Source organism: Populus alba, chromosome 2 (genome assembly GCF_005239225.2).
Source record: "Populus alba chromosome 2, ASM523922v2, whole genome shotgun sequence".
Taxonomy (NCBI): domain Eukaryota; kingdom Viridiplantae; phylum Streptophyta; class Magnoliopsida; order Malpighiales; family Salicaceae; genus Populus; species Populus alba.
The window spans coordinates 12,139,895-12,154,733 of NC_133285.1; the positions used below are offsets into that span (position 1 = coordinate 12,139,895).

A 14,839-nucleotide genomic window follows, 5' to 3' on the forward strand; every position below is an offset into this window, starting at 1 on the left:
TTTACAAGTGTATTTGTTATTGTTAGATTGGAACCATTAAAAACTTATGAATGTTGTCTTGTATTCTTTGAATGTGTTTGATATCGTGGTAGTTGTTGTGGTTTTAAAAAAATAGTTTTATAAAAAGTGTTTTTAGTTGAGGTTGGTTTGGAAAAATATATATTTGGTTAAAACTGTGGTTGAAATTGAGGTTGAACAAAAAGTAGTATAAAGTGTTTAGTTAAAAATTATAGTTCAATTTGATGTTATGGTATAATTACCTAAAAGGACTTGATTCATAATATTAATGAACAATTACATAAAAAGTAATCTTACAACAAATAAAATATTGCAAAGAGACCTAAACATATTAGAACAATATTTTATAATTGTGTCATTACACTTGTAGGTTGTAGCAATCACATCACGTACATAATCCATTCACGAAGGCATGTGGTGTCCTTGGATTTGTGAATGTAGACCTAAACATATTACCTTCTGGTGGATTAGGAAATTTTATATGTTAATTGTCAATTGCCTTGAGAAAAATTTGTATATCGTGTGCACTACCTTCCTAACCTACCCAAACAAATGTGAATTGCATGTCAAAGTTACATATAACCATAACATTTCGGGTCGGCACACCTTTTCTTTCAATAAATGAAATTTGGTTTTCTGAAGAAACAAATGCACGCACATATGTACTGTCGATAGCTCTTACATAATTCTAATATAAGAGAAACCTGCAACAAGCATCAATTTAAGCTGACTAAAAAAATAAATTTTGCAAATTTATTTAATACGAAGCACCATCAATAAATACGATTAATGACATTACCTTGAAATAAGACATATACCTTGGATTGTTCACAATTTCACGCAGTATGTTTACAAACCCGAGATCTGCAGGTTGTATTAAATATGTAGTGAGCGAACAAATTGATTTAAGAACTTCATTAAAGTACCTATTAATCATTTCCCCTAAATGTTGAAATCTCTCATGAACTTCCCTATTGGAAGTACCCAATGCTATTGTATAAAGAAATATTCTAATTTTTTCAAAAACACACATTCTTCGAGATGCTTTTAACCCATATTGATTTTCAAGTTGAAAGCAAAGACTTTGAAATATCGTTGCATCCATCCTAAACATGTTTACACAGCATGTCCAATGTCCATGTAATATTTTTTTTAACTATTCCATTCCAGTGTTGTACGAATCCATATAGGGTTCCTTGTATATATAAGTATTATAATATAATGCAAGGGCATCTGCCGCGCATAGAACCAATTTACAACGATTAAACTTCCTTTTCTAAAGCAACTCACCTTCTTCATCTGAATCATCGTCATCGTTGTCGTTGTTATAAGAACTGTGATTACCACTGAAATCTCCATCGTTATCAAAACATTGACCATAATTAATGTAATCGGCTACGTTATTCATTACATCATCATAACCCTCATCAAAAGCACTAAAAACCAGTTCGAATCCGTATATATCATGATATACAAATTTTTTGTGAATAATTAAACAACTTAAGACTTGATAAAAAAAAACTAATGGATTATGAAGATCGAAATACTATATTGTAAAATATTATCTTACCCTCAGCATCAATTTTTATATAACCCAAAATATAGAATCATTTAATATCCTAGCATAAAAAATGAATAACATTTAACATAGGTTCATTTCCATAAAAATCAATTAGTAACGATCTTGGATTTGTAAATAAGACTAGTAATATTGTTCCATTTCTATAAGTATAATGTAGTTTTGATGGCCTTGCAATTTGTAGGAGGCTATATTTGTTTGCGTAACAGTCCTTTAATTACTTTTTAAGTAAATTTTTTTTTTGAAAATGCCTTTTATCTCTAATCACAATTTCCAATTCCACCTGCCATAAACAAACTAAAAAAATAGTATTTGCTGCATATTATCATGGGAATTTAAGAAAGAACTAGCAATTAACATTGGATAATTGTGATTTTTTCACACACAAAAAATCTCTCAAAATCATCATCAACAAGAAGACTAAACTATAATTTACTCAATCATATGGTGAAAAAAAAAAAAAAAGAATAAACCAAAGACTTTCCTTTAGCATCTCGTCGTGGATAGTCCTGTTATGGTCTCTATCATAAAGACCAAGAATTTCTACCCCTTCACTCTCCCAATGAACACCATAAACATAAGCCTTGTTCCCATTGCATGTGATTGCCTATCAACCTTGTTGCCCTTTTCATTTTCAATTATGCAAATTAACAGACATTTATAAACCTAAGAATGCATTTTATTTATAATGAATTTCATAACATTCAAAGTAATCAGTTGCAACTAATAATAAATTAAATGCAACTTACTTCTTACAATTGTAAAACTACCAGCAATGTGCAATACGACCAGTTAGAAACCACCACACTTGATTGCAGGTACTACAGCATTCAGTTTTTACTTGTGAATTGACAATATATAAGTGATATTGCCCTCTCATACTTATTGCTATTTATACACAAATACACAATTGACATGGAACTACTATTCCAAATCAGTTACCTAACTTTCAAGAGCATGTAATCTATCAGTATCACACCAACTGGCAAATTTAAGTTTAACAACCTAAACATAACATTCAAAGTTAAACATCCAAACATTTAAACTGTAATAACAACAAGCATCAATCTTGATTTCTACATATTAAACCAACCATTCAACAACAAGTAACCCAACTGAAAAATTTAAGTTTAACAATCTAAACCTAACATTCAAATTGTAATAATAACAAGCATTAATCTCGGTTTTCATGTATTAAACCAACAATTCAACAACAAGTAATCCAATTGAAAATTTTGAGTTGCAAAGTAACCACACATTTGAAGTCTACATTTTAGAACTCATGAAATTCCAACCCAACCATAATATTTAGTGGTACATAATGTAAAAACATAAATGGTAATTGTGTTCCAAGTACTTGGTTACAGAAATACACAAATACATAGGCAACTTCACATATTTCCAGCAACAATTGCAGCACGGAAAGCTTTAAAAAAACAGTGAAAAAGATGTCAGACAATTGAAAATGTTACTGGAATATTGTATTTAACATAAATGAGAAGACATTAATAGGTTAATAAGTTAAAACCTGACCTTGTCGATCTAAGTTTTTCTTTGTTGTTAAAACATTATTTTCAACCATGACATTTTTCTATCAATAGCAACCATTGCAGCCCATATCTCCCTCTTGCTTCTCAGACAAAAGAATTTAGTTGTAAAGGTATGCAATGCACTACTAAAGTTAACTTCATCGATAAAATACAGTTCTTCCATTACATCTTCAATGTTACAACCCTTATCTCTAAAAGGAGTTGTGCTCTATCTAGTAATGGAGATAGATTCAATAAGTTGATCTAGACGTGTGAATAATTGTGCTCCCATTCCAGTTCCCCTTTTTCTTTTTTTGGCATTGAGGTGTAGTATAATGTGAACCCTTTCTCTTTACACTACTAGGGTTGTTGTAATTATTTGCAATATTGCTTCCACCAACCATATTGCTAACATCATGTATGAAATCAAGGATTGCATCCTCTTCAGAGTTGCCACTTCCTTCTTCTATATTAGTTTCCTCATTGGTTTTATTTCTCATTCCAGCAGCCCTATTATCTTCATCTGATAAGAGTCCTTGTAAGGGAGTTCAAGCATATTCTCATGTGGCCACTATGTTAGTAAACATGATGTCGTACTTGGCACACAACGAGGGCTCTATGTCAACATGCCTAAACTTCTTTGCTCCTCTCATTTCTTGTGTAATGAAAGCTAGATGTACTTAGAAATGATAGTAGATTAATAAATAATACAACATGACAATTAATTTTGTGAGGCTATTGACAATGAAAACTAACCTGAATTTTTGCTTTCCACCATTCATCAGTTGCTGAGATTGTCCCAAGTTCAGTAGACCAACCAACTCCAGTTTCAATTATTAATTTTTTCCATACCCTCTAGTCCTTTTTAATCCCATCCTATTTGTTTTTAAGCTGAGCTTTTGTTAATGAAAGTCCTGTATGCTCTTAGAATGATTGTATGATAAATTTCCAGCCAGCTTTCTTGAAATGGGTGTTTGGTCTCATGCCTCTCTCAATAGCTTTAATGCAAATGTCATAAAATGTGTGCAACATTGTTTTAGTCTAATAATCTTTATCATGTCTGTAGATCCATCTATTGCTTAATGGTTGACAATGTAAGGAAAGATTAAACAAATAATTACTATATAAACAAGAGATTAAATGCTGATAAACGATAAAATAAGATACTAATAGAACATGAAATTATATTTCTAGCAAAAGGTCAACCAAAAAATAAAAAAATATTGAATGTTGACAAGGGATGAAAAAATTAGTTAATAATTATCTATAGCAGCTTGGTTGACAATGCAAGAAAAAATTAAATAAACAATTAACTATAGCTGACAAAAGATTTAATGTTGATAAAGGCTAAAATAAGATACTACTAGAACCCGAAATAACATTTCTAGCAAAAGATCAACCAAAGAAACTAACAAGAGGTTGAATATTGACAAGGGACAGAAAAAGAAACTATGTATTAGCTTTAACATCCATAGTTGACATGTAATTAACTAGTTCTTGATAGGGGAAAGAACATCGAAAACTACCCACGGACAACTCAAACCTTTAACTGTGTTTCATCAATTATCAGGGGATGTTCTAATTAACAAAGGAAATAATTAGTTTAATTTATGTTTATTTACTTGTTAGCAATCATCAGCAAACAATTACTACTACCAATTTTTGATCACTTGAAAACTATTAATGCTTGACAGCGCAGCGAGTACTTTGCTTTCAGCCTCAATTACTACCAGTTTAACATATCACAATATATAAATAACTACCCACTAACAACTACTATCAGTTTAACATAGCAACCAACACATAAATAACTGAAGATACATGGAGGGAATAAATAGAATGAAAAATTAGCAATTATCACTGTCTAGAGTAAACAACAATTGATTTATAAAAGGGAATAAACAAATCTAGGTTTCATTGCAATAAAAAAAAATTAACTTAAAAATACTATACGAGTAGACCAGTGAAGTAAGCAAACTAACCAGTTGGAAATTGTAGCTTTGGTGTTTGAATGAAGCACGATGTTGAAATCTGTTTTGCGATTGTTGATTGTAGTAAAACATGTTTCTCTTCTTCTTCTTTTTCTATTGTTAAGGAGAAATTAATGAAAAATTAGCAATTATCACTGTCGAGAGTAAAAAACAAGTGATTTATAAAATTAAAGGAATAAACAGATCTAGGTTTCACTGCAATCAACAAAAAATAACTTAAAAATACTATACAAGAAGACCAGTGAACTAAGCAAACTAACCTATTAGAAATTTTAGCTTTGGTGTTTGAATGAAGCACGATCTGGATTTCTTTTTTGGGGTTGTTAATTGCAATAAAACGAGTTGTTGTTGTTCTTCTTTTTCTGTTGTTAAGGAGAAATGAATGACAACTAAATGGGGAAAAAGAGACGCAACCATCACTTTGTGGGTTGTGCAACAATAATGGTTTACTGTAGAGTTGTTGTGTGCAGTTGGGGTTGATGGGAAGACAAATGAATATGAATGAAAACGGACGAGAAGAGAAAAAAAGAAGAGGATGCTTTGGTAAATTTCCTATCTCTTTTATCTTTTGAAAGTTCAACCTGTGGTTGAACTTTCAAAAAATAGGATTTTATTGCTTTTTCATAATTGAGGTCCTGCTTAAGATAAATGGTGGGACCCATGATTTTTAAATTTTCTACAATCAGTAACCAAACACCACTATTAGTGCGTTTATAAGAAACGCAAATGTTGTCGTATAGACAAACGAGCTCTTTATATTATAGCTAACATTATAGAGCTTGTTCGAGTTGGTTGAGTCTAAACCCAAACCAAAATATGTCTTCTAAAAGACCTATCTATCTCCAAGTTTAGTCATTTTAAAATTGTTTTTATCCTATTATTTTATATGCATTTTGGCTAGGACCCTACAAACTTGCATCTCGTGTTTGATATGTTCTTGGTCATTTTTAGCATTATCATAGTTAATCATATTTTACTATTACTTTTGGATTCTGAATCTGCCAAACAATATGTGTTTCATGTATTCCCTCTCAGTTTCTAATAAAAATCAAAGATCAATCATTAAACATCTATTTTGGACTTAGTAACTTATTTGCAAGACCCATTAGGGTTTCAACCTATATAAAAAGGCCTTTAAAAGGCCAACATTTTAAATGTTTTTATAAACAATCTTTCCATTCTTAATGACCAAAACATTTTCCATGTTTTTTTATTCACTTACAATGTTTAGGGTAATGAACTTATAGCAAGTTGTTACCTTAAATGTTAATAAGAAGTAACACTCCCTCTCATAGTTTAGTTTTTATGGTTTTTAAAATTTCAAGAAGTCTTCTCTTGAAACACACAAGCTTTAGGTCAAGTGTCTATTAAGGATTTCTTTATACAAATGAACTGTAACTGGTCATTGTATTTTTGGGTAAATTAAGGATGTTATATTAGTCAATTCAGTTATGTCAATGTCTACTAATGACTTCCAAGTGTAAATGAATGCTCATTGTTATTACACTTAGGTGTCAATTAGAGGTATTAAATTATGTAGTGAGTCTTATTTCAAAGAACACATGATGATGATAAATAAGAAAACTTAAATTATTTATCCACTTACAATGTTTATGCATACACGAGTCTCCACCAATTGGTGTGCATAAATATTGATTAGGAGAAACATTTTAAAAATGAATTACCAATATGATTATTCATAACAAGAACACACCCTCACAAAAATGAACCCGTAAAGGTTATTGTCCAAACTTGATCCATAAAAGGATATTCAATACCATTATACCCACACAAGGATATTGCCAATCCTGATTATTTACTTACATTACCTAAAAAGACCACCAATAATTACAGGTCTTTATTAAAGTGAATAAACCTATACCAGTCATCATCCTGATAGCAATTAGAATTGGAAAAAATGACTTGAAGTTTATAATGAATAAGTTTAAGCCCAGACTTTAATTCATTTTAGTAAACTCATTTATACCACTATAAATAGACCAATAATATATCATGCACAACAACTCATTAGGAATGCAAGACAAGTAATAATCTAGCTTATTTCAAGTAAAATGCTTTAAGGTGATAATATCTTCCTATTAGCATGATCAATCCCTTACCTTAGAACTCTAAAAGACCAATTAGGGTTTTCTTGTGACCATAAATACTAGGTGATAACTCATTTATATATAACATATGTTTCGGACCTTTCTCCCTTGTAAACGAAAAAGCATTTTCCCTTAGGAAAGAAAGGGTAGGTCGCCATGATGTTGAGCATGAAAATGACATAATCATACAAAAAAGATCATGAAGAATCTTAAAGAGGATTTCTACATAATAAAATACAAAAAATAATGTAGATCCTATCTCTTCATCTATCTATGAGTCTATTAGGATTGACATCAACTTGGTGATCAAACTTCGGTATAAAACTAGAATATTTTTCCAATAAAATTGAAGTGATTGAATCTTCTATCATTGAACACTTCAGTATTACATCATCTATGGTCTAATTTTTCACTAACCAAGATACTGTGAGAGTTTCTCTCATGTAAGTCATCGACACAACTAATATTTTTGTTAGCTCAATCCTTTCAAATTTTGAGATTTAACTTTGCAAATCATAACTCCTAGCTATGATGAATACTTAAGAAAATATGCGACGTAAATTTCATTCACAATTATGTATTGCATAGCCATTTTGGATTAAAGGACAGGTTCGCGCAGTAGGAGAAAGCCTTTTTTCTTTGTTGTAAAAAACTAGTGTATCCTTATAACATACCAAGTTGATCCGATCATAACCTAAGCTAACTAAAAAAAACTCAAAAGACAATGTGTCCAAACTTTTGTTTCTTAGAAAAATTATAAGCAACTTGTTTTAACATTAAAAAAAAAATGATCTAATTGAGTTGGCAAATTCAACTCTGACAATTAGTAAAATTATGGGTTGGTTTTAAAAATAAAAATTTAGGATGATAACTTTTTTTATAATGAGATGACAAGATATTAATCACTCTCGGTTAACATGAATTAATTGTCAAATTCGTGACTTGGGTTATGGACATGAGTGTAATGTACTAACCCCCAGTTGGCAAGCTATCCTTTCCTTTTCCTTCCCTCCTCTCCCCGGTTGGGCTTTCATTGGGTTTGGATAGGATGAAACTCATACCTAAACTAAAGAGTTATTAGAGAATCAATTAAAAGAAGAGAGCTTAGTTTGGGTAAGATGAAATTTGAGACTTAATGGAAGAGTTATTATAAAATGGACTAAATTGAATATAAAGGGAAAATAAATATATGGCATGTGTAATACACACACCACCATGTAAAAGTTAACATGACATAGCCCAATCAATTTGGTAAGTCTAAAGGCAACCCGAACAATCAATAAAAGCATATGCTAGCTTTAAAGAAAAATTAAGATGACATCTTTGTTTAATATTGAGGTAATGATACATTAAATAACCCCTTGGTTAATCTAATTTAAAAGTTAAATTCACGGCTTGGATTATAGATATGACCACAATGCGCTAATGTTGTTTGTCAAATATCTTTCTTTCCCCTTCCTTTATTGTCTCCTGGGTTGGACCTTTATTTGTCTTAAGTGGGATAAAATTCGAGGCTAGATAAAAGAGTTATTAGAGAATCAAACACTAAATTGAAAGGAAAGGGCTTGAGCTTTGACAGGATGAAACTCGAGACTTGATTAAACAATTATTATAGAATCAGGGATTAAATCGAATGAAAAGGGACAACATTATCTAACGCTTATTGCTCATCCCAACCTCCATCAGCAAGCAGCACTGGAGTGAATCGTAACGTTTTGATCTAGGGGTAAGGACTCATCAAGAGACACGTGCCTGCGTGTGAGAGGAACTGCAATATTGGAAAGGTGTGTGTGACTTCCTCTACGCTCTGAAGATGGCCTCCTTAGTGTCTCTGGAATCATCTCAGTAGAGGCTTTCTCCCATGGTGATGAGGGGAGTCTATGGAGCTCTAGTATGGCTTCAGTGACCAAGTCTTTTTCTTTATCTTTTCTCTCCTACCTTCAGATTTTTCTCGTGTTTTTTTCCCACCTTTCAGGGACAAAAATGACTACATTATTTCATAATTTTGAATTGTAGTCCCTTTTAGTTTTAATCTTTCAAAAAATAAAAAAAATCTGAACAATCTTTCATAAAATTGAGCACTAGTTTAATGATAATCTTTTTGTCTATGTGAAAAATCCCATATCATTCTTAGCGGAGCAAGCCATTAATGTCAATCTCGAATAAAATAAATGCGGAAGGATTACATAAAAAGAAAGTTCAAGGGTGAAAAAAAGTAAATTGGATGAGGAGTTACAACAATTAAATCAATCAATTATCTAACTTCTTTACTGTTTTTTTATAATTATAACACCGAAATTATATTAAAATTATAATTGTAATTGAAATATAATATTGGTGATGGAATATTGAAAGTATAAGGGATAGTGCTCCGATCAGAGATGGTTGTAATGTCAAAGAGATGGTGGGTTCAGGCAACAAAAGGAAGAGGTTGTTGGTACGTAATGCGAGTGATGTGATTTGTTTTGAAAGTGAACGCATATGAATCTGTTTGGTGGTTCAATTCCACTGACCGGCATGTTTCAGCTTTTAGTTATTGGGTGGTATTGCTGGGTGGGGTTTTATTAATGTGAAATTTCACCCTCACCTTGAAATTTCAAACCTTCCATTGAAAGCGAACGCATTTGTTCTTCGCTTTTACCCTGAAAATGGGGAAGAATAATGACATGACGAGCACTGATGGAATGCTCACATACAAAAAAAAAAAAAAATCATAAAATTTATTAGGAGCATGCCTATACTAAATGCTGTTGCTCATCACCCTCAGAGTTTGAGTTGTAATCTTCTTCTTCATCATCATCGTCGTCGTCAGAATCCTGATGAGCAAAAACGAATTAAAATGTTCTTGTTAGCTCGCAAAGATGTTATTAATTGAAGAGCTCTTGATGTCGTATCTTCTATGGTCATTGATGTTCACAGGAATAAATTTGTTCGCTTCAAATTGCAAATAGAAGGTTTATAATCTTTGCCCTTCAGATTTTATGCAGAACTTCGTCCATTGTTGTAAAGGATGCTCACCGGATATTGACACCGAATGCTCTTATGAATTGCTGCAAGTGTCCGAAAAACAACATACATTGGGAATAGAATTCCACAAGCTCTTAAGAAAAGCATCTGCAAAATTCACCAGGGAGAGAATCAATTTGAAAAGGATACAGGTAGGTTGAACTGTGAAGTGTGAACAGCTACCATAAGAGAATCAAGTGCTTACAGTAGCAAGTGTAAATGGGTAGTCCTCTGTTCCGCTGGTGATTGCAGCGAAAAGATGTCTCGAGAGCATAAGGGCTGTAATCTGCAGAAAAAATCATGGAGGAACAGTCCATCAATAAACTCGAGCTTTTATTGCATGGCGGTGGGGGTTTTGGCCCACATTATTGCTACTAAACAACTGTTCTCCACCTTCAATTTGACTGATTCTAGGGCAGTTTGAATGAATCAGTAACTTAGCTCAGCGATCCCACCGAGTTTTTAGATGTTATAAGAGATTCCGGTGAACCGAAGTTCCCCATTACACCAGACCATAGCTAAACTAACATTTCCTCTATTTTCTTTTATCATAATCTTCTTAAACTAAGCATTAATAAATGTACTTTCAAGCATCGTATAATGAACAAGAACCTACTGTTATAGCCAAATACCGGAAGCAAGAAGACCGGGAGTCAGCTGTTGTTCTTTCAGATGTGGCTTCTATTTCTTGGTTTTCCGGATCATGTTCTCTTCTTGGAATTTCCAAACTATCTCTGCCACAATCACTCATGATTGTACTACATTACTAGTTGACATATGCATGACAGCTCCAAAAACAACAGAAAGACTAAAGACTTGAAAATGACAAAAAGAAGTCGTAGTTCAAGGACCAAGTAGCAAACAGCTGTGACCACTTTGCTTGGTGTGTTTTGTATCAGGAGGAAGCTTGCAAATAAAGGGAACGCAAGTATTCTAAAACGCGCACATGCAGCTGGAGGAGAATACTGCCAGGCGTGTTTTTTTTTTTTTTTATCTACATTTTATGAAAATTAATGAATGGAAACATGAAGGTACCTAATCGTCATTGCCTCAATCAGCTCACACTTTTTTGAAGGTGCTGTGTATCCTGGTTCATAATTCTGGAAAAAAAAATAAAAAATAAAAAAAAATTCAAAATTCAAATATAATTAATTATCTAATATATCTTTGAATTGAGAAGACTAAACCCATTTAAGACCAAATTACGAATTTCATCCGAAAAAACATCATAGAAAGCTTTCCTTTTTCCTTCTAATACAGAAAGTTTTGTGTTCATGGGCTATAATTAGAGAACCTACAGTGGATACCGATAGGAATAGGCCTGCATGATGACAAGATTGCAGGCTCGAAAATTCGAAGAAAACCGAAACAGATGTTTTCAAAGTTTGAAAAACAGATTAGTAAAACAAAGAACAAATACTTGATTCATATAATCAAAAGTATCTGCAACACAGCTGACAGGAAAAATGAAACAATAAGACAAACCATGAAACCAGAACAAATAAGAGAGCAGAGGAACTCCTGATAGGCTGTTAGAAATTGTTTTTTAAAATGTATTTTTATTTTTTTAGTTCATTTTTAACATGCAGGCGCAGCTCTAAACATCCCTTAATAGATAAATCGTTCAAGTTTCAAAAAACCTGGAGACATATTTCACAATTTGTGTTTCCCTTCTCGTTACACCATCTCTGTATGCACTCTCTATGTGCAAACTGAAACAGAGACCAAAAAAAAAAGTCAAGAACAGAAGATGAAAATCAAAACGAAAGGTACTCACAAGAAAAGGTAGAAGAACGTGAGGTTTCTTGATTTTGTTAGCTTACCTTGACAGTTCCAGAGCAAGCACAAGGAGCTTCCAAGCTTTTACAGCTTTCAAATTCTGCTTCATGGCAAATTCTACAGTGTGATATTGCACAACTAGTTCGCAAATCATCCACAAACAGTACAGAATCTCCCATTTTTGTGTAATTTTCCCTTTATTTCCTTTCTTCTTTCCTTCTTCCTTTCTAGTTTTTTCTTTAAAAAAAAAAATAAATTCTCTCTGGTTTCCTCTCTGTTTTTCGGAACTTCTTGTTTTTTTTTTTCCCTCTCTGTCTTGCTGGACTCCATCGACTTTAAAGAAGGAATTGGACTTCAAATCCCAAAACTACCCTTATTAAAATTAAATTATTAAAAAAACAAAAAACACAGCATTGCACAGCCAGTTTGCAAATCATCAACAAACAATACAGCATCTCCCATTTTTGTGTGCTTTTCCCTTTATTTCCTTCCTTCCTTCTTTCCTTTCTATTTTTTTTCTTTTTTAAAATAAAATAATAATAAAAAATTCTCTCTGGTTTCTTCTCTGTTTTTCGAAACTTCTTGTTTTTTCCCTCTGTCTTCTTGGACTCTCTCGACTTTAAAGATGGGATTCGACTTCAAATTTCAAAACTACCCATATTAAAATTAAATAAAAATTAAATTATTAAAAAAAACAAACAATAGTAGTGTTCCACTATGCATCACACCGTAACATATACGGTTTAATGAGGCTAGCTTTTTTTAATGTGATCCCACTTGTATTCGAAATTTAAATTTTGATTATAAATTTTATTTATATCATATTTTAGTTTCTAATACATAACAGAGAAAGAGGTATTGAGAAGAGAGAAATCTTTCAACTTGTCTCAAAAAAATTATAATGTTGGTGTTAATATATTTGGAAGAAAGAAGTTTAATTTAGTGTAGTTCTCATGTAAGAAAAATAAAGTAGATTGAATCCAAAAAATACATTTTGGTTTGTTTTTTTATATTTTTAGACAAAAACTAATTAAAATATAGTTTTTAGGATTGGATCCTCATTTGTTATTCATCAAAGGTGATAAAATAACCTTATTTGTAACATAAATCCACATAAAGGATCTCATAGACATGTTAACCCACAAAACTTGCATCTTATCTTTTAAAAAATCCTCATTTACAACGTAAATCTATATAAAAAGTTCTGACAAATATTATAAAAAGTTAAAAAACTACATAAACGGTATTATAAACTAAACACATATAATCTAGTATTTGTTTTAAAATATAAAATAATATTATTGTCAGTGAAAAATCACAAATGAGCACCCATTAAATAAATTATTATTATTTTGCAATGAGTTTGAGTAAAAAAAAAATACAAATTCATTAAAAAAAAGAGAAAAGAGAAAAGGAGAGAAGATAGAATTTCTAATGAAGAAATAACAAATTTATAAACATAAAAAAAATGAATTATTTCAATAGAAAAATATGATTTGACTTTTTAGATTTAAAATGTTAGATTAGATTTTTGTGATGATTTGTTGTTTATAAATAATATATGAACTTAAATTTTTGTTTATGATACTTCAAGAATAATTTAAATGTTTTTTCATAAAATAAAATAATATATATATATATATATATATATATATATATATATATATATATATATATATATATATTAGTTAGGATTTCTATTCAAGATGTAAAGGATATCCACAATCCATTCAAAACAAGTTGACTAGTTCAGCTTGTAAATCGGCAACAACAATTCAAATTAGCTTCTTATCTTTTATCCTTAGTTGCAATTCAAATTCATTTATTATCCTTTATCCTTAGTTGATGTAACAAATCATGTATATCCATAGAGCTCATGAATGTATTTAAACAAGCAACAAGAATACTGAATAATACAACTATGGAAATTATCTCTGCATCTTTATGGTATCATAGCTCTTGCTCTAACGAGATTAATATTATCTTTCTATCCTTTTCTTCTTTTTTTCTCCCTTCTTCATCATGGCTGATCATAACAATTCCACACCAGCAACCTCTACAATTACCATATCATCTATTAATCCTCTCATTCCTTTTGTTGCTTTCACTAGTGGTCAACTTCCACTCAAACTTACTCATTTAAATTATTCCTCTTGGTGTGCTCAATTTAATTCTCTTCTCTTTGGCTATGATCTATAAGGTTTCATTGATGGAACTTTTCCCTGCCCTGATCAAACCTTTGTCACCTTCTCTCCATGGATGCGCCAAGATCAACTATTGCTACATGCAATTCATATCTCTGTCTTTGACTCCATTGCACCTCTTATTGCTTTTGCTATAGCCTCAAAAGAGGCATGGGATAAGCTTACTCGTTTCTATGCCAGCCGCTCTCGGTTACGTTTCATAAGCCTTAAGGAACGTCTTGTACCTCCATGAGATTCCTACTCTCTCAGCGAATATCTTCGTTCTATTAAAACCATTGCTGACGAATTGGCACTCATTGATACTCCTATTTCTGATGATGATATCACCATTGCCATCCTTAATGGTGTTGGTCATGACTTCAAAGAACTTACAGCAGGTATTCGTGCTTGGGAACACCCCATCTTTTATGAAGAACTTCATGATAAATTAATTGATTACGAGGCATACCTTAAACGAGAAGATTTACGTTCAACTTCATCAGTTTTTTCTGCCAATACCACTCAGCGATATAATTCGCATCATGGGCATCAGTCCTCTTGGTCAGCAAATCGCAAAACTGCTTCATCACAACAATATCATTCTCCATCCTCATGGTCACCTTCTCATCAGTTCTCTTCTCCTCCA

At 31.8% G+C, this 14,839-nt stretch overlaps 1 protein-coding gene across 2 annotated transcripts; it reads right to left on the reverse strand.

Annotated features, from left to right (window-relative positions):
- Positions 1 to 9,812: 9,812 nt before the first annotated feature.
- On the reverse strand, positions 9,813 to 12,589 carry LOC118046861 (uncharacterized). 2 transcript variants are annotated; one of them, XM_035055931.2, is made up of 8 exons: positions 12,055 to 12,589; positions 11,872 to 11,943; positions 11,267 to 11,331; positions 10,848 to 10,965; positions 10,437 to 10,517; positions 10,244 to 10,339; positions 9,961 to 10,041; positions 9,813 to 9,867 (listed from the first exon to the last, which is right to left on the reverse strand). In XM_035055931.2, the coding sequence occupies exons 1-7, from the start codon at positions 12,187 to 12,189 to the stop codon at positions 9,961 to 9,963; spliced, it is 648 nt and encodes a 215-aa protein (XP_034911822.1). In that variant the 5' UTR covers positions 12,190 to 12,589; the 3' UTR covers positions 9,813 to 9,867. The 2 variants fall into 2 exon arrangements, with proteins under 2 accessions (XP_034911822.1, XP_034911821.1); XM_035055930.2 differs by having other exon boundaries at positions 9,813 to 10,041.
- Positions 12,590 to 14,839: the final 2,250 nt, after the last annotated feature.

What these genes read in the sequence shown, in the direction of transcription:
- LOC118046861 (XM_035055931.2), bottom strand. Translation starts at nt 12,189, where the DNA reads ATGGGAGATTCTGTACTGTTTGTGGATGATTTGCGAACTAGTTGTGCA. An exon ending in ATTGAGGCAATGACGATTAG is followed by an intron (nt 10,966 to 11,266) that starts GTACCTTCATGT and finishes TGATTGTGGCAG; the next exon opens with AGATAGTTTGGAAATTCCAA. An exon ending in TCCGGTATTTGGCTATAACA is followed by an intron (nt 10,518 to 10,847) that starts GTAGGTTCTTGT and finishes TTTTTTCTGCAG; the next exon opens with ATTACAGCCCTTATGCTCTC.